This window comes from Schistocerca gregaria, chromosome 1 (genome assembly GCF_023897955.1).
Source record: "Schistocerca gregaria isolate iqSchGreg1 chromosome 1, iqSchGreg1.2, whole genome shotgun sequence".
NCBI classification, from domain to species: Eukaryota; Metazoa; Arthropoda; class Insecta; order Orthoptera; family Acrididae; genus Schistocerca; species Schistocerca gregaria.
Genome location: NC_064920.1, coordinates 394,139,313 through 394,158,396, shown reverse-complemented (window position 1 = coordinate 394,158,396; position 19,084 = coordinate 394,139,313). Strand labels below are relative to the sequence as shown.

At 45.7% G+C, this 19,084-nt stretch overlaps 1 protein-coding gene across 4 annotated transcripts in view; it reads left to right on the top strand.

Annotated features, from left to right (window-relative positions):
* The window catches only part of LOC126349000 (doublesex and mab-3 related transcription factor 3-like), a 739,204-nt gene that overhangs the window by 557,535 nt on the left and 162,585 nt on the right, over positions 1–19,084 (top strand). For 2 of the 4 annotated variants that reach the window (XR_007565177.1, XR_007565178.1), the window contains one exon: positions 909–997. Coding sequence is in view for 2 of the 4 variants with exons in the window: in XM_050002402.1 (XP_049858359.1) it covers positions 909–1,138 (230 nt within the window). In the remaining 2 variants the exon portion in view is untranslated. Of the gene's footprint in view, positions 1–908; positions 1,156–19,084 lie in introns of those variants that run through there. The other 2 variants (XM_050002402.1, XM_050002401.1) reach the window with 1 other exon arrangement.

The following is a 19,084-nucleotide window of genomic DNA, read 5'->3' as shown; positions in this document are numbered from 1 at the left end:
GAAGAGACCTCCATCCCCTCGTCCTCTTACGGATTTATGGACAGCGCTGCGGGATTCATGATGTCAGTTTGCTCCAGTTCTACTTCAGGTATTAATCGAGTCATGGCACGTTGTGTTGCGGCACTTCCGCGTGCTCTCGGTGACCTTGCACGATACTGAGCAGGTGTACCAGTTTCTTTGGCTCTTCAGTGTACAAAGGCCTGTCGCTCTTTTGTAGCTTCTTGTGATAGATTCCGCATTACGTAACTGTGTACTGATATATTTTTCGGTTTTAAAATAACTCGACTGCACGCATAGTTCGATGGAGACGCATATATCTCGAGCAAATTTACCTCCAGTGATCTCACTTTCATCTGCTACCACGAAAGTCAACAACTAGTCTATCACCACCTAGGTGATACGAAATCAATAATATTTTGGTTCCCCCTTATCTTTCTGTATCTGCTACCAATATTTACCCAGTGACGACCCACCAATAACAGACTCAAAATTTTTATTCAGTACTCCCTTCTCAGTAAAATCATTGTGAAATAGCCTTTCGCAAGTAAACGCAGGACAGTCGTTCGACAGTGTTCAGCCTTCGAGGGACATCAGTCGAGTCTCGAAGAAGACATCAGCAGAGGGATCGCAAGGTAGAGTACTGTGGAAGTCTGAAGAGGAGTACGACGCTCCCTGACGACTCGTAAGGTTTTACCACCGGTAACAGGTGTGGTTGCACAGCTACTTTGGTACAGAGCTCCCCTTGAAACATGCACAGACGAAGGAGCAGCTGATATCTTTTCTGGTACGCACCACATTCGAGTACAAAAGCCACGCTCCGGCCAGACAGCAGGTGGATTGCAGCCACGGTAAGTACGCTCGCCTCAGCCGCCCGCGAGTAGCGCGCCCTGACTGCCGCGTGCCCACAGCGCAGGAGGAGCTGCGCTCGATGGCGATCCGCGAGGCGGCGCGCATGTACCTGCACCACCCGTCGTCGTACTACCTGTCTGCGGGCCCGTACCTGCCGCACACGGCCATGTACCCGCCGCACACGCCGCCCGCCGTCTTCCCGCCGCCGCTGCACATGGGGCCGCCGCTGCCCTTCACCGTGCCGCCGTCGCCCGAGTCTCCGCCGCAGTCGCGACCGCCCACCATGTAGCCAGCCGGCGCCGCACAGTGAGTACGCACTCTGCACTTCTACCACTTCTCGTACACGACAGATCTCGGCTCTTCCCAGCCAAATTCCAGCGTTCTAGCTCTGGCGCTGTGTGGTTCCCAATGGGGAATATTGGGGAGGGGTTTCCAGGACTGTCCATCAGACAATGAAGGAAATCCTCAAAGAATCATGCTCCGAACCCAGGTTCTGGAACCACTCTGCCTGACGGAGGTAGGTCCCAAACACATGGGACATGCTTCGATGTCAATACTATTTCGTATAAGTAAAAATCAGCATGGATTCCACAAAGAGACACTGCGAAAGTCAGCTTTCTCTGTTTCTCCATGAGATCCATAGAGCCGTAGGCTGATGCCGTGTTCCTTCAAGAAGGCGTTTCACACCATCCAGCACTGCTGTTGCAAGCTTATGGACTATCGGACCAGATTTGTACTGGAGTCAAGATTTCCTGGGAGATAGAACTCGACGAGTCGCTCTTGACGGAATAAAATCGACAGATGTAAAAGTAATTAGCGCAGTTCTCCAAGGAAGGTTGTGTAGGACCGTTATTGTTTACGATGTATATAAATGATGTAGTAGAAATAGTCGTATGCTCTGTAACTCTTTTCGCAGGTGACGTAGTTGTCTACGCCAGAAGACAATACCTATTTGCAGAATGACCTGTAGAGCACCGCTGAATTAGACTTCCCATTGAAAACGCTGCAGGAGCATCTTCAATGCCGCTTCAGAGTGCGGCCGAGACTTGTTATGCAGGAGGAAACGCATAACAGCTATGTTTTGTGGGCTGCATGACATCAGGCGAAATCTCACCCCAGGCCCTCGTACTTGGCGCTATATACTACTGTTCTAAGCATCTTTACGTGCTCACTGTGGGCTCAGAACATGACGCGATCGACGGACATACTAGAGGCACTGCATCTGTGCAAAGCTTCATCGGATTTTCACTATGGTTTCTATTTCGCACCCCATCGAACCTTCCTTTCCAAATAGCTCTCGTAGTAGGAAAAGCAGATGCCACACTGATATTCGGAGGGAGAATCCTAAGGAAATGTTACTCATCCACGATGGAAGTGTCTTATAAGACGCTTATTCGTCCTATTCTTGACTATTATTCATCAATATGGAATCTTTATCAGGTTGCACTAACAGAAGAAGTAGACAAGACCCAATTAAGAGTGGGACGTTTCGTCACGGGATCGTTTAGTCAGCGCGAGAGATTTACAGAGATGTTCAGCAAACTCCAATAAGAGGAGCGTTGTGCACTAGAGAGATTCAGTGCTGAAATTTCGAGAGAGCATTTTCCAGGAATAGAGGGACAACATATTACTACTCCCATGTACATCTCTTGTAATGACCATGAAAAGAAAATTCGGGAAATTAGAACTAATAAAAAGTTTTACATACAATCATTATCCCCAGGCGTCATTCGCGTATGGAACAGAGTAGGGGGGATCAGTTAGTGGTACCAGGAGTACCATACACGGTTTGGTGGCTTGCAGAGTATGATGATGATCTACATGTAGATACACACCATTGACTGGCATATGAATCACTACACCAGGCTGGATTAGTGTTGCTCGTTTTTAGTGTCGTTACGATGCCTGATAGGGAATTTAAAGGGCGTGAACAGCGTCAGATGAATGATCACCGTGAACGATGCGGTGATGTCGTGCACTATACGCATGTATGGAGGAACTGATGTAACAGTGGCGTGATGGTGGTCTGCGTAGGAACGTCAGAGCAGGCGTATCATCGTGAAGCTTTCAGTCGACCACGTCTCACCACTACAAGGGAGCCACGCCGTGTTGTGTTGTGCAAAAAGCACACTGTAACCTCTTCACAACTGCTCCTGTCATCTGAGAACAAGTAATAGACTTCCTGAAACATTCTCTGTCGTATTGATATTGGCATGTGATGTCTGCTCTATCGGATGTGTATGTCAGAACAGACACTACATATACGAGGGCTACCCGGGAACCACAGTGAAAATAAACCTGTTTTATTTGCATCAGTTTGCTACAACTTCCAGCTACTTATCTCCATAGTCGCCGATCCGACTTAGATGTTTGTCGTAGCGTTGTACTAACTTTCCGATACCGCCGTTATAGAAGGCAGCCGCCAGTGCTTTCCGTCAATTCCGTACGCTGGCCTACAGCTCGTTGTCTCTGCCAAAATGTTGTCTTCATAGCCAGCGGTTCATGTGAGTAGAGATGAAACTCAGAGAGAGACAAGTACAGGCAGTATCGTGGGTAATCAAAGATTTCCAATTGAAAACGATGCAGAAGCATCTTCATTGCTTTGAGAATTGCCTTGAAGAAGAAACCGCGTGACAGTTATGTAATGCTGGCTGCATAGCTTCAGGTGAAATTTCTCACCAGGCCCTCGTACTTGGTGGGAGACACTATTGTTCCAGGTATCTTCATGCGCTCCCTATGTGCTCAGAACTAAAAAAAAAAAAAAAAAATATTTAACGTGATCGACGGTCATAGTAGAGACACTGCCCAACACACCTGAGCAAAACGTCATCGGACTTTCACTGTGGTTTCCATTTCGCGGCCGATCGTTCCTTACTTTCCGAATAACCCTCGTATATTTATGAGCGACGACGTCTGTAGGTACTTTCAGTGGAGATGCACAGTGTCTTCTGAACGCCTTTGGGACGTAACGAATGTCACGGGCAGTGAGACTAATGGATGGGAGTGCCACTTCCACATGACAGTTTGAGAATTTGTGTCGGATGGGGAGTCGATATGGGACGTTATATTCGCTTAAGTGCCAGAGTCCATTTTATCGATCTTTCTTTATTCTGATAGCAATCGATATTAAAGCTCGTGCTGGAAAAGTTTAGCCTCTTGAGCTACTTGATGAAACTCGAGCTGCAATTTAGTGTTCGTATACAGTAAAACAGGAGGCATTACTTTTCGAGCAAGTCTGGTTGTGACAAGCAATATCTTTTTCTTCCCTACTTTCTTTCGTTCTCTGCACCTTCATCGCGCATATTGTGATGTTAACAGCGCCACCAACAAACAGCTTTGTGACTGTAATGAATGTGTAAAACGTACATTAGGCTTTCGATTCTCATGAAGCGCAGTTAGGCAGCAGATAATGGTTAGGCGGGTTGTTTTACGGCACGGCAGGCCGCTTTACGGCTAAGATCGACGGCAGATAGCGGTAATGCGAGGGAGATGCCGAGGTGGGCGAATTGACATCTGGCCCCGCTGTAGCCCGCAGCGCCATCAGTTGCAGTCGCATTAGCTGACACGGCGGCAGCTCCTCAGCAAAGTCCTTGCACGGTGATAAAGGGGCTCTTTCTAGATCCATTCTTAGCTACGTGGTCAGAATCACTTGTTTCCTGACTACAGCAGGACGACTTAACGTGGAATGACTTCATCCATACACAAACATCAAAAGAAGTTTTGCACCACTCTGCTTCCGAGAACTCGCGAAGATGGACGTTGACTGTGGACATTGTATCACAGACACAGTCCCTTTGGCTGTTCAGAGTTGTCACTAAACCTTCCCAAAGATGGAAACAAGCATGCATGAGCAGCGCCTATTACGTGGAGAGGATCCGACAACCGATCAGTTCCCGTCATTCCACCAGGAAGGAGGTACACGACTCGTGTTGTCTGTAGTTCAACCATGTCTAGATGGTCAATACCGCAGTTGGATCGCGCCCGCATTGTTACTTTGTGCCAGGAAGGGCTCTCAACAAGGGAACTGTCCAGACGTCTCGAAGTGAACCAAAGCGATGTTGTTCGGACATGGAGGAGACACAGAGGTACAGTAACTGTCGATGGCATGCCTCGCTCAGGCCGCCCAAGGGCTACTACTGCAGTGGATGACCGCTACCTATGATTGCGGCTCGGAGAAATCCTTACAGCAATGCCACCACGTTGAATAATGCTCTTCGTGTACCCACAGAACGTCGTGTTACGACTGAAACTGTGGGCAATAGGCTGCAAGATGCGCAAATTCACTCCCGACGTCCATGGCGAGGACCATCTTGGCAACCACGACTCCATGCAGCGTGGTACAGATGGGCCCAACAGCACGCCGAATGGATCGCTCAGGATTGGCATCACATTCTCTTCACCGATGAGCGTCGCATATGCCTTCAACCAGACAAACGTAAGAGACGTGTTTGGAGCCAACCCGGTCAGGCTTAACGCCTTAGACACCCTGTCCAGCGAGTGCAGCAAGATGAACGTTCCCTGCTGTTTTTGGGGTGGTATTATGTGGGGCCGACGCACGCCGATGGTGGTCATGGAAGGCGCCGTAAAGGCTGTACGACACATGAATGACATCCTTCAGACGATAGTGCAACCCTATCGGCAGCATATTGGCGAGGCATTCTTCTTCGTGGACGACAATTCGCGCCACCATCCTGCACATCTTCTGAATTACTTCCTTCGTGAAAACGACATCGCTCGACTAGAGTTGCCAGCAAGTTCTCCAGTCATGAACCCCGTCGAACTTGTCTGGGATAGATTGAAAAGGGCTATTTCTTAATGACTTGACCCACCAACCATTCTGAAGGCTCTACGCCAAATCGCCGTTGAGGAGTGGGACAATCTGGACCAACTGTGCCTTGATGAACTCGTGGATAGTATGCCACGACGAACACAGGCATGCATCAGAGCAAGAGGTACTGCAGTCTGGACCACCACCTCTGAAGGTCTCGCTGTATGGTGGTACAATTTGCAATGTGTGGTCTTCATGAGCAATAAAAAGGGCGGAAATGATGTTTATGTTGATCTCTATTCCAATTTTCTGTACATGTTTCGGAACTCACTGAAACGAGGTCATGCGAAACTTTTTTTGATGTGTGATGCCTTATTACTTTCGATCGTCAGTGGTTTACACAAAATTGTGAGACGAACGTTTCCATTCTTCAGTCTTGTTATTATAACACCAGAGAAGAAGCGACGCTTCGTCAGAAAGAAGTATACTGTCCAGATCACGTGCTCAGGTCGATCTAGTTTGTAAATAAGACCAACATACCGTCAAATATTTTTTCTGTACCCAGGAATACTCCTGCTACTGTTTCTTTCTTTCCCCTAATCAATCAGATAATCTCACCCAAGAGCAGAATTGCTGGACTGTAGAATACTCTACGCTGAAACCAAACAGCTTCCTCATCAAGATGTTCTGCCTGAGAGGAATATACGGGTGTGTTAATGAGGATTGTTAGTTCCAGGATTTTGCCACAGCCTGTAAGCAGGGAGATAGGATGACAGTTTTAGCAAGAGAAATGACTTCGGCGGTTTTGCACGTCGAGGGGAAATAGGTAAGTTTCAGACAAGCATTATAGATACTTGTGAGATCAGTGCTAGTACTCAGTACCCTCTGTTTGCTCTATATGTAGGCCTAGTGAACAGACGAACAAGTGCCCCAAGAGCTGGCTTAAAATGATTTTGAAAGGTCTAGACGAGAAATGAGATACGGATCTATACTCCATCCAATTTCAGTATAAAAACTATTCGTGGAAGGATGTACATTTGAACCTGTCGATGAACAAAAGGAGATAGAACGGCCAAGAACGAGATGGATTGATGGAAGTAGGGAAGCAGTTGGTCGCATTATTAAATATCTTCGGGAAACAGCACGAGATCAATTAATTAGGAGTGTCCTCGTCAACATGACAATGGACAGTCCGAGACCACTTAGCAAGTTATCATCGTCGTCATCGTAATCGTCACTTATAATTTTATCTATGGGTAATGTTACCATGGTCTAATAAAGTCTCCAATGTTTATTCCATTTTTCTGGCGCTTCCCTGCTCAAAACAGAAACATGAACAATTAAATAATTATTAATTATACACATAGAGCACAATGATACATGAATATCTGTTTTTGTGGCTATCTTACGCAGCTGTTATGACCAGCCTTTTTTTACATGTTGAACATGTGGCAGTTAAAGATTATTTTGACCAGAAGAGTGTCGCTTTTATTTATAAAGCATTTTCTGTTGTTGTTCTGGAAATATAGATACATAAAATATACCTACGTTTTGGTCTTTCACGTAAGATCCCCGAATAACGCTCCTTATCTAAATATGGCCACCCTATATAAACTCTCCAACAAATGGCGCAATCATGCGGTATTACTGTAAACTTCTTCAGAGAGTACTGGTGAGCTACAAAGAGTGCGTGAACTAAGATGCTTTCTCTGTGATAGTCCGGAATCTTGTGTTTTCTTTTCGGAGCGAAGGAAGGAGGCGAGTATGCTACTGATGATGTTCAACCTTGTAAGTCTGCCACCGCCGAACACTGTATTTCCACTGGTCGCGTAATGATTTACAGTGAGACAAAAATTAAGGCCCATACGTGTAACTTTCGGAGTTCTATTATTAATGAATCCGTGGAAATACGACTGTCTGCCAGTGAGGCTCTTATTAATAGAGACGACGGTTTTTAACTGAGTTCAGCAGGGAATCCAGTCGTTGAAAAACTTCGTGTTCTTCGTAGCCAGCGTAGTTCTGTGATAGAACAGCGAGAAGACAATCGAATTGATATCGATGTGGCGAGTTTTCACCACGAAGGGCGCGCGGCACAGCAGAACCGAACGCGCTCAGGTAGCGCACGCGCAACACCGAGTAAATCCACCGCGCTTGTGCCGGCGGGGCCTTAAATACCAGAGCTCAGGGAGTTTTCACCAGTATCACCTGAAGATGGCCAGAAGACTCTGTGCCCAAATATTGTGGCAGGAAGTTACGAACATCCGGCAGTTCTCTCGAAATTTAGTGGACCAATATTGAGCATCCTTTTACGTCTCGACAAGGACTCGCAGACAAGAAATTGTTGCAACTGTTCATGAGACGCCACCCAGATATCTCCTTCAGAACACCGCAGCTGCTAGAATCCAGGGGTTTTCGAAGCAGATCGTGGACAAATTTTTTTCCGCTCTAAAACTGGAGAGGGAAAAATAAAAACAATCCTGAAAATATTTAATGTTGATGAAACAGGGTAGACGATAGTTCAACATACATGTAGAAAAACTGTTGCTGTAAAAGGCAAAGGTCAAGTTCACCCATTGTCTTCTGCTGAACGTGGTTCACTTGTAACTCTTGTAGCGGACATGTCCGCATCTGGACGGTTTATTCCGCCAATGATGATTTTCCCACGCAAGAACTTCAGAGCAGAACTACTAGACGGAGCTCCTGCAGGTACAATCGGGGCAACTCATCCTTCTGGATGTATACAGCTGGACTTGTTCACGAAATGGTTCCAGCACTTCATCAACATGGTCAAACGATCCAGGGCTCCTGATTTTAGATGGCCACATCACGCACACTCGTAACAAGGACGTTATTCTGCTTCGCCGAGATTATGATGTTTCCATAGTTTGCCTGCCTCCGCACTGCACTGATAAAATGCAACAATTGGACGTTTCTTTTATGTTGCCATTGAAACCATACTATGCGCTAGAATTTGAAAGTGGTTGGATGCTCATGAAAACCGAGTTGTTACCCATTACCAAATAGCTGCTCTGACTGGGCGTGCTTACATAAGAGCTGCAAAAATGTCAATGGCTATTAATGGGTTTAGATCCACAGGAATTTCCCCATTGATGAAATTATCTCCGACTCACATTTTATGGAACCAGACCCTGCTCCAGAAGTTGATAATCGCACCATGTCACATACGGTTATGGAGTTGGTGGTTATAGTGTTGACTAATAAGTTTTCAAGTTGTCTACATATACAGTTATGCTGGCCACTGATGCGATATATATAGCGATGGTATCAACCTGTTCCCTCTGAAGATGGCGTATTGAAGCGCCGAAACTGGTTGCAACAAAAAAATAAACGCTGTAGGCGTTTTATTTTCTCACGACAGTAAACGGCCGTGGTCACAAAGACCTCCTGCCAAAAGGATGGTCACACAAAAACTTAAGGTAATTCGATCTGTGGCGGTCATCAACCAAGCATTGCCATCCGTCGAGGTTCAGCTACCCTTACCACAGGCTCACCTCACAAAAATATGATTGTGAAGGCACATCAAAGGAAGCAAGACAAGGAGGAATCAGCTGCGAGAAAGAAGACAGGTTGAGTAAACCGAAGGGGGAAAAAAAGTTTCTTCCTCTGAATCCTCTGGAGATTCTGTTGCTGATCAAGATTTAGATTCACATTCTGATGAAGTAGATGTTAGTGACGAAAATGACGGCGGTGGAGATGTGAAATGTCCAGCGTGCTACAAACTACACTCCTGGAAATTGAAATAAGAACACCGTGAATTCATTGTCCCAGGAAGGGGAAACTTTATTGACACATTACTGGGGTCAGATACATCACATGATCACACTGTCACAACCACAGGCACATAGACACAGGCAACAGAGCATGCACAATGTCGGCACTAGTACAGTGTATATTCACCTTTCTCAGCAATGCATTCTGCTATTCTCCCATGGAGACGATCGTAGAGATGCTGGATGTAGTCCTGTGGAACGGCTTGCCATTCCATTTCCACCTGGCACCTCAGTTGGACCAGCGTTCGTGCTGGACGTGCAGACCGCGTGAGACGACCCTTCATCCAGTCCCAAACATGCTCAATGGGGGACAGATTCGGAGATCTTCCTGACCAGGGTAGTTGACTTACACCTTCTAGAGCACGTTGGGTGGCACGGGATACATGCAGACGTGCATTGTCCTGTTGGAACAGCAAGTTCCCTTGCCGGTCTAGGAATGGTAGAACGATGGGTTCGATGACGGTTTGGATGTACCGTGCACTATTCAGTGTCCCCTCGACGATCACCAGAGGTGTACAGCCAGAGTAGGAGATCGCTCCCCACACCATGATGCCGGGTGTTGGCCCTGTGTGCCTCGGTCGTATGCAGTCCGGATCGTGGCGCTCACCTGCACGGCGCCAAACACGCATACGACCATCATTGGCACCAAGGCAGAAGCGACTCTCATCGCTGAAGACGACACGTCTCCATTCGTCCCTCCATTCACGCCTGTCGCGACACCACTGGAGGCGGGCTGCACGATTTTGGGGCGTGAGCGGAAGACGGCCTAACGGTGTGCGGGACCGTAGCCCAGCTTCATAGAGACGGTTGCGAATGGTCCTCGCCGATACCCCAGGAGCAACAGTGTCCCTAATTTGCTGGGAAGTGGCGGTGCAGTCCCCTACGGCACTGCGTAGGATCCTACGGTCTTGGCGTGCATCCGTGCGTCGCTGCGGTCCGGTCGCAGGTCGACGGGCAAGTGCACCTTCCGCCGACCACTGGCGACAACATCGATGTACTGTGAAGACCTCACGCCCCACGTGTTGAGCAATTCGGCGGTACGTCCACCCGGCCTCCCGCATGCCCACTATACGCCCTCGCTCAAAGTCCGTCAACTGCACATACGGTTCACGTCCACGCTGTCGCGGCATGCTACTAGTGTTAAAGACTGCGATGGAGCTCCGTATGCCACGGCAAAGTGGCTGACACTGACGGCGGCGGTGCACAAATGCTGCGCAGCTAGCGCCATTCGACGGCCAACACCGCGGTTCCTGGTGTGTCCGCTGTGCCGTGCGTGTGATCATTGCTTGTACACCCCTCTCGCAGTGTCCGGAGCAAGTATGGTGGGTCTGACATACCGGTGTCAATGTGTTCTTTTTTCCATTTCCAGGAGTGTATATTCGAAGTACAACCAACAAAAATGGATTCGGTGCGTACAGTGCTTTTTGTGGAGCCGTGAAAAATGCAGTGGACGAATTTCACTTAAAACTGCGTTTATTTGCACTGCTCGTTTGAAACTTGAATTTTAATACACGTTAGTTTTCTAGTATTAACTAATTTTTGTAACTTCTTATGTGTTTTGCGATTTGATTGCCAACTGTCGAAGTTTCGTGTGCCTTTGATACAGAGAGGCCATATTTGGATCACCTTTCTCATAAATAAAGGAATGTCACATTTTTGTATTATCGTTATTTTTTATATTCTTCATAAAGTTATTACAAAAGTTGACATTGGCACATATAGAAAACATACTTGGGTGTATAATGACACATTCATTTTTTTCTTATAGAATCTTGATGAATTTACGAGTGATAATAAAAAGAGGGCTCGTATTTGGGAACCTTATCTTACAGATTAAAAACTTTATAAAACTGGCAAATAAATTACTTTTGATGTTTTTGTTTCTGATTTACGTATTTTGCAAGCCATTGCTTTTCCCTTCGTTGTTAGCGGGGGTTGAGGTCGAAAGAAACTTGGTTGCACGTTTACTTTTGGCAGTTTTTTGCCATTTTTTGAAGTTACTTTTTATTCCACTGCATACGTGTGTTTTTTCCACTTCACCTTCGGTTTGCTAAACTTCGCTAAAGAAACACTACAGCAGTTTTACGTGTTGCGCGCTCAGCACAGTGTTTTATCATTGTTCGTTTGTTTCCTGTATATACTCTGATTGTTGCCGATTTAAATGGTTCAAATGGCTCTAAGCACTGTGGGACTTAACATCCGAGGTAATCATTCCCCTAGACTTAGGACTATTTAAACCTAACAAACCTAAGGACATCACACATATCCATGCCCGAGGCAGGAGTCGAACCTGCGACCGTAGCAGCACCGCGGTTCTGGACTGAAGAGCCTAGAACCGCTCGGCCACAGCGGCCGGCTGCTGCGGATTGTGAATATACATTTTTTCTTTGTAGTCTCTCGTGTGTGTGTGTGTGTGTGTGTGTGAGAAAGAGAGAGAGAGAGAGAGAGAGAGAGAGAGAGAGAGAGAGAGAGAGTGATAACCTGTGGTGGGGGAAGGGGGGGTGAGGAAAAAAGTGTGCGTTTTTTATGGAACAATACTAAGAGGATGTAGTGTCACCACATAGAGGATGGACTGACATAATTCCCAATCAGCGCAAAAGACTTTGCTCTCTTTTGGTAGGAGAAGACTGTGACGACAAAAAAGATATTTAGACACAAAATAAACGTAAAAATCATACCCAAATCATGGATAAACGGTACTGTACTGGGTGTTCCAATTCTCTTCGTTCAAATTAGTGCAGGAGGTAGAGAACATCAAAATTAATATATTTAGATATGCTAAACATGTTCCCTGACGACAGTTTCTGATGCTAGGAACGATTTGCACAGAAGGTAGTTTAGCATGCTAATTACAGTAATGGCATTCACCATCGGCCTGCGTGCACGCACTACATCGTCGTGTCCGTTCGAAGATTCCTGGCATGTCCCCAACGGTACCAGTGACGGCGGCAATTGTAGCTAAGATGTCTTCTTCTGTTTCCATAATGGTTTCGTACATCAGCTGCTTCATCTGGCTCCATGTGAGCTGTGTGGCCAGACCTCCGCCGCCGATCCATAGTTTCCAGATAGCGGCTGTCAAGTGATTCCACACAGCAATGCTAGAATGCGCTAGCGTCCCATCGTGCTGGAAGTACATCCTACATCTAACATCCAGAGGTACATCCTCCAGCAGCTCTGGCAACACGTATTCAATGAAGCTGCGAAATCTCCGTCCGTTGAGACGAAATGGAAGAATGCGTGGTTCAATCAACTTATCACGGAGAAGGCCGGCCTACACATTAAAACTGAATTACTGCTGACGATCACAAGGCCGAGTACCTCGCGAATTCATAGGAACACAACCATGCGAATTATGGATACTGAAACAGCCTTCACTAGTAAACAAAGCCTCGTCGATGGTCAGGACCACGGGCGGGAATAAATGGTACAGGGTAGTGTGTTGTAAAAAAACGATTGTGTGAAATGTACACGTTGGAGAAATTCTGTTGGTCCTGCCACGCGCTGAAGCTGCTGTTCATGTAACACATTCCACACAAGGCTATGTCTGACGGCAAGGATGTGTGCAGTACGTCGGTTGCTTGTAGTTGGAGTGTCTTCAACATGCGGCAGAATCTTGTCTTCCAGTTCGCACTGTTCGATTCCAACCTGTACCATGCATACTTGCACAGAAAGTGTCTTCTCCACGTAGCAGATGATGCAGACGTCCGAATGTTTGTTGTTGTGGAACTCGTCGACTGTGAAAACGCTGTCGATACTCCCTCACTGCAGCTCTTCAGTTCCCATTCACAGACCTGTATACCAGGTGCATGTCAGCCATTTCACCACACGTAAACCGCTCTCCATATTCACTGTTGTTGTCCAATGAATCTGCTTGTTTCCGAGCAGACCTCAGAGCAGAGCCAGCCATCGGCACACAGAGCAGCTTTGAATATCAGTACACATTCCCAGTCAGCGACACCGACAGAACAGTTTATTTCAGCACCACTAACGAAATGATGTCTCATGTTACAAGTAGACTTCAGAGACCACATGTTCGTAACTAAATACACTACTGGCCATTAAAATTGCTACACCAAGAAGAAATGCAGATGATAAACAAGTATACATTGGACAAATATATTATACTAGAACTGACTTGTGATTACATTTTCACGCAATTTGGGTGCATAGATCCTGAGAAATAAGTACCCAGAACAACCAACTCTGGACGTAATAACGGTCTTGATACGCCTGGGCATTGAGTCAAACAGAGCTCGGATGGCGTGTACAGGTACAGCTGCCCATGCAGCGTTAACACGGTACTACAGTTCATCAAGAGTAGTGACTGGCGTATTGTGACGAGCCAGTTGCTCGATCACCATTGACCAGACGTTTTCAGTTGGTGAGAGATCTGGAGAATGTGCTGGCCAGGGCAGCAGTCGAACATTTTCTGTATCCAGAAAGGTCCGTACAGGACCTGTAACATGCGCTCGTGCATTATCCTGCTCAAATGTAGGAGATCGAATGAAGGGTAGAGCCACGGGTCGTAACACAACTGAAATGTACCGTCCACTGTTCAAAGTGCCGTCAGTGCGAACAAGAGGTGACCGAGACGTGTAACCAATGGCACGCCCTACCTTCACGTCGGGTGATACGCTAGTATAGCGATGACGAATACACGCTTCCAATCTGCGTTCACCGCGATGTCGCCAAACACGGATGCGACCATCATGATGCTGTAAACAGAACCTGGATTCATCCGAAAAAAATGAGGTTTTGCCATTCGTGCACCCAGGTTCGTTGTTGAGTACACTATCGCAGGCGCTCCTGTCTGTGATGCAGCGTCAAGGGTAACTGCAGCCATGGTCTCCGAGCTGATAGCCCATGCTGCTGCAAACGTCGTCGAACTGTTCGTGCAGACGGTGGTTGTCTTGCAGACTGTCTGTTGACTCATGGATCGAGACGTGGCTGCACGATCCGTTACAGCCAAGCGGATAAGATGCCTGTCATCATATTCTGCTAACAGTCATTGGATTTGGACCAACGCAAGCAGCAATGTCGCGATACGATAAACCGCAATCGCGATAGGCTACAATCCGACCTTTACCAAGTCGGAAACGTGTTGGTACGCATTTCTCCTCCTTACACGAGGCATCACAGCACCGTTAGACCAGGCAACGCCGGTCAACTGCTGTTTGTGTATGAGAAATCGGTCGGAAACTTTCCTTATGTCAGCACTTTATAGGTGTCGCCACCGGCGCCAACATTGTATGAATGCTCTGAAAATCTACTCATTTGCATATCACAGCATCTTCTTCTGTCGCTTAAATTTCGCGTCTGTAGCGCGTCATCTTCGTGGTGTAGCAATTTTAATGGCCAGTAGTGTATATTTGTTTTGGTGTCGTGTACCTCCTGTGTTAGCGTGATAGAATAGCTTCAAAACACTCTGTAATTTTCCGCCCATGGACAAACACTGTAGTAGCTTGAAACACAGTAGGATACTAATTAGAACTGGCTGGAGGAATTACTTGAGAGTTGGGGCTACCAGTGCGAACACGCCGAGCGTGTCGCTTGTCCAAGGCGTGGCCAGCCCTCCCACGGGTCGCTTGCGTGGTAAGCCACAGGTGGTCGCGGCGTGGGGCTACGTGGGCTGCGTGGACAGGAGGGGATGGAGCCTCCTCTCCTGGAAAAGCAGATGAGCTGAAGATAACGCACGACTTTCGCTCCGGTGTTTACAAAACAGGGCCCTGCTGCACTGTACAGCACGAATAAAGCTTTATCCACAGCTGGTCACATGAAGTCAATCAAGGCAGACGTCTCGATAATTTTTACGCCATTGCGACTTATGCGACAGTCCCCATTTACTAATTTACCGACGGTTTCCAAGTTGGTAGCGTATAATAAGTGGTTCTTTTAAACATTGCAAAGTAAAAATCATCTGGATGAGCTAATCATTTTACAAACAGTTACACTTCTGACAGAAAAGACATTGATATTATTGTTTGACTTGTATGGTAACTTCGAGGTAATGGATCTCTACCTGATACTAAAATAGGCACCTGCCTCACTGCTTCTACTTCTGTGGCCTAGGCATCATCCTCCTCTTATACTTGGAAGCGTAATTACCCTTGGACTCTATTTAATCACTTTGATTATGGTCTCGTCTGTTTAGTTTCCTAGTTTCATGATCCATTGATAATTTGCACGATAAATCGTAATGATGTGGAACGAGTTATTCTACATTGAAATAACAAATTTCATTTTAAATATGGTTACATAGTGCCCATTTTTTTATTTTGGATACACAAATGTGAGTTACTAATTCCCATGCACCTCTTTTTACACGTTACAATACTAGAAATTCTTGTACGCAATAGAAGAAATTGTCAAGGTGAAACTTTCTCAGTTTTTTTAATTTAATTTTCTGTCTGTAGGATATTTTATATCACTGGGAAAGTTATCAAAAATTTTGGTAGCTACATTGTGCATCGCATTTGGTGCTAAAGACAAGCTTAATGTGGAGTAATGAATGTCATTATTTCTTCTGGTATTGTAATTATGTGCATAATTGTTCGCTTTGAACTGCAGTGGATTATTTAGAATAAACTTTGTGGGGGATTGAATGTACATAGAAGCAGAAGTCAAACTGCTTGACTCCTTAAACAAATGTCTACAGGATAATCGTGGGCGAGCAACACATATTTTTCTTACAACAGATCTGTGAGCATTGAAGACTTTGTTTCCTAAATATATGAGTTGTACCATAACACTATCCCATTTGATAATATTGAATGAAATTATGCAAAATACGTCAACTTATTGATTTGTTTCTCCACAAGATTTGCAATGGTTGTAAGTGCAAACGAGACTGTACTAAGTTCTTCTAGGAGTTTCGAAATGTCTCTAATCAGTACGGAAACCTAAATCTTGTAGTTTCCAACCTACTTATTACTTCCTCGTAATGGTTTATACTTATTATTGGTGTAGTATCTCTTGCTGATTATGATCAAGGTGGTAATAGAAATTAATGACAGGTGACGAGATCACAAAGCCATTCGAGTATGACCTCTAAATTTACTAAAATAAACCGATACATTGAATAAAGTCCTGAATTACAAATACAAGAAATTCAATTCATGTGATATAACTGCAATGAGTAGAAAAGCATGCTTAAACTGTTCCGCTTTGTACCGGCAATTACTGCTCGGTAAGCACGAGAAATTAGGGTTACCTGAGCGGCATCATGAATGACTGCACCTCAGTTGTGGTTATACTTAAGACCTTTCGAACCATTATGGTATTATTTATTAACTGGGTCATTGCTACTACCGAATGACAAGACGCTAAAACAGTTTGCACGTCTAAAACCTCCAGCCTTCCGTAAACATCTATTGCTCACTAATCCTGCTACAGCATGGCAGCTGAAATAATGGTTCATCTGACTCGGAGGCTGATTTTACATATGGTGCAGGTGTGAATCGACTTCTTCAAAGCTCTCGAGAAGTTGCAGGCCACTACTCACCTTGGGTACGATGTAAAAGCCCTTCTCTCAAGGAAAACGGTCGACAAACCAAAGAGACACTACTGTGTTTGGCCAGCCTAACTGGCGAGGTAAGGAACACATGAAAAACAGTTACACGAAGAAGGAACTTGATGATAGGATATGTGTTACGAAATCAAGGAATAACTCCCATGGTATTAAGTACCTAGGGTTAACAACTAAGAACGCTTTAAATTGGAAATATCACATAGATAATGTTATGTGGAAGGCGAATCAAAGTTTGCGTTTTATTGTCAGAACACTTAGAAGATGGAACAAATCGACTAAAAAAACTGCGTACATTACGCTTGTCCACCCTCTGCTAGAGTGTTGCCGTGGAGTGTGGGATACTCACCAGACACCACTCACTGTGGACGTCCAAAGAGTTCAAAGGAGGATAGCTGGTTTTTGCAGTTGCGAAATAGTGGAGATAATCTCACTGATATGATATATGATCTGGCCTGGCAGCCGTTAAAAAAAGTTTTTCGATGCTGCTAGATCTTTTCATGAAATTTCAAGCTCCAACTTTCTCCTCAGAATATGAAAATATTTTGCTAACGCCCACCTACTTATGGGGATATGATCATCGTAATAAATCTGAGCTCGCTCCTAGCGATTTAAGAGTTCGTTTTTACCGCGCGCTGTTTGAGAGCGAAACGCTGGAGAAATAGTGTGAAAGGTGTTTCCTTGAATTCTCTGCCAGCACTTAAGTGTGAATTGCAAACTAATCACGTAGATGAGGATGTAGATAAGGTTCACTTCACTGGCGTCGCCTAATGGCTAACGTCATCTTGCACGTGTATCCCTGAACGTGAAATCGTTCAAGTTCGTATAGAGGCTTAGTTTTATTAGTCTTAATGGAAGTCTCTGTCTCGGCTGTTGTCAGCTTTTAAATGTAGGTAGGTAATTACGCGCTAAAATTGGGGAAATGTGCCTCTGTACCTGTGGCTCTCTATACAGTTATGTCTCATTCGCCCTCCTATCGCACATAAAACTCACGTACAGTTTTGCCCAACCTTTAAATACAATAGTGTCTAAATCAATGTGGAGCGTCAAGCGCTTCACTTTAATTAATTATACATTTTTATCGCTGTCTCCCAGAGGGTGTGGATCACAATGTGTTGTCTTGTCCCCAACTTCCGTACGATATTCCGCGAATATTGTGCAGCCTACGTGCAGTCTGTATGGCGTGACCGACGGTATGTGAAACACATTCGAGGAGAAATGTATCTACCTGGTGAGAGCTAGAAGGCTGTACAATAGGTGAAAACACTTAGCTGAAGGTATTTCCTTAATGTGTCATACACGAAACGTCTTCTTCACTGCACTCGCAAGTACAGCAAGGAAGGAAAGTTTGCTAGGAAGGAAAGAAAATGAAGGTTTATCGTCCTTTAGACAACGGCGTTGAAGTTGTGACGCACCAAACTTTTGGACTGGACAAGTATTTGGTTGAAAAGCTGTCTAGACATGTTCAAACCAACTACACTGCCAACTACTTAAGTGTGTGCCGACGGGCCAAAAATCGCAACACCAAAAAATAATTAATTTAGAGACTATCTAACATGTTTAAGTAATCAACATCGCAAGATCACAGGTTAACCTAAGCGTGAGATAAGCTAATACGAATGCGAAATACTGGTACATTAATAGCTGGTGTAACCGCCAGGACGTTGAATGCATTATGTCGTGCACGTGCCGGATGTCGGTTTGTGGGATGGAGTTCCGCGTCTGTTCTGCTTGGTTGGTCAATACAGGGACGGTTAGTGCTGTTTGTAGATGCCGTCGGAGTTGTTCTCCGACTATGTCCCCAGTACGCTCGACTGGAGACAGATCTAGTGACCGAGCAGCTCAAGACAACATGTCAGCACTCTGCAGAGCATGTTGGGTTACAACAGCGATACATGGGTGAGCGTTATCCAGTTGGAAAATACCACCTGGAATGCTGTTCATGAATAGCGCCAAAACAAGTCAAATCACCAGACTAGCGAACAGATTTGCAGTCAGCGGGCTTGGGATAACCACGTGAGTGCTCCTTCTGTCATACGAAATTGCACCCCACACCATAACTCCAGGTGTAGGTGCAGCGTCTAGCATGCAGACAGGTCGGTTGCTGCTCCTTAACTGCCGCTTTCTAACCAACACACGGCCATCACTGGT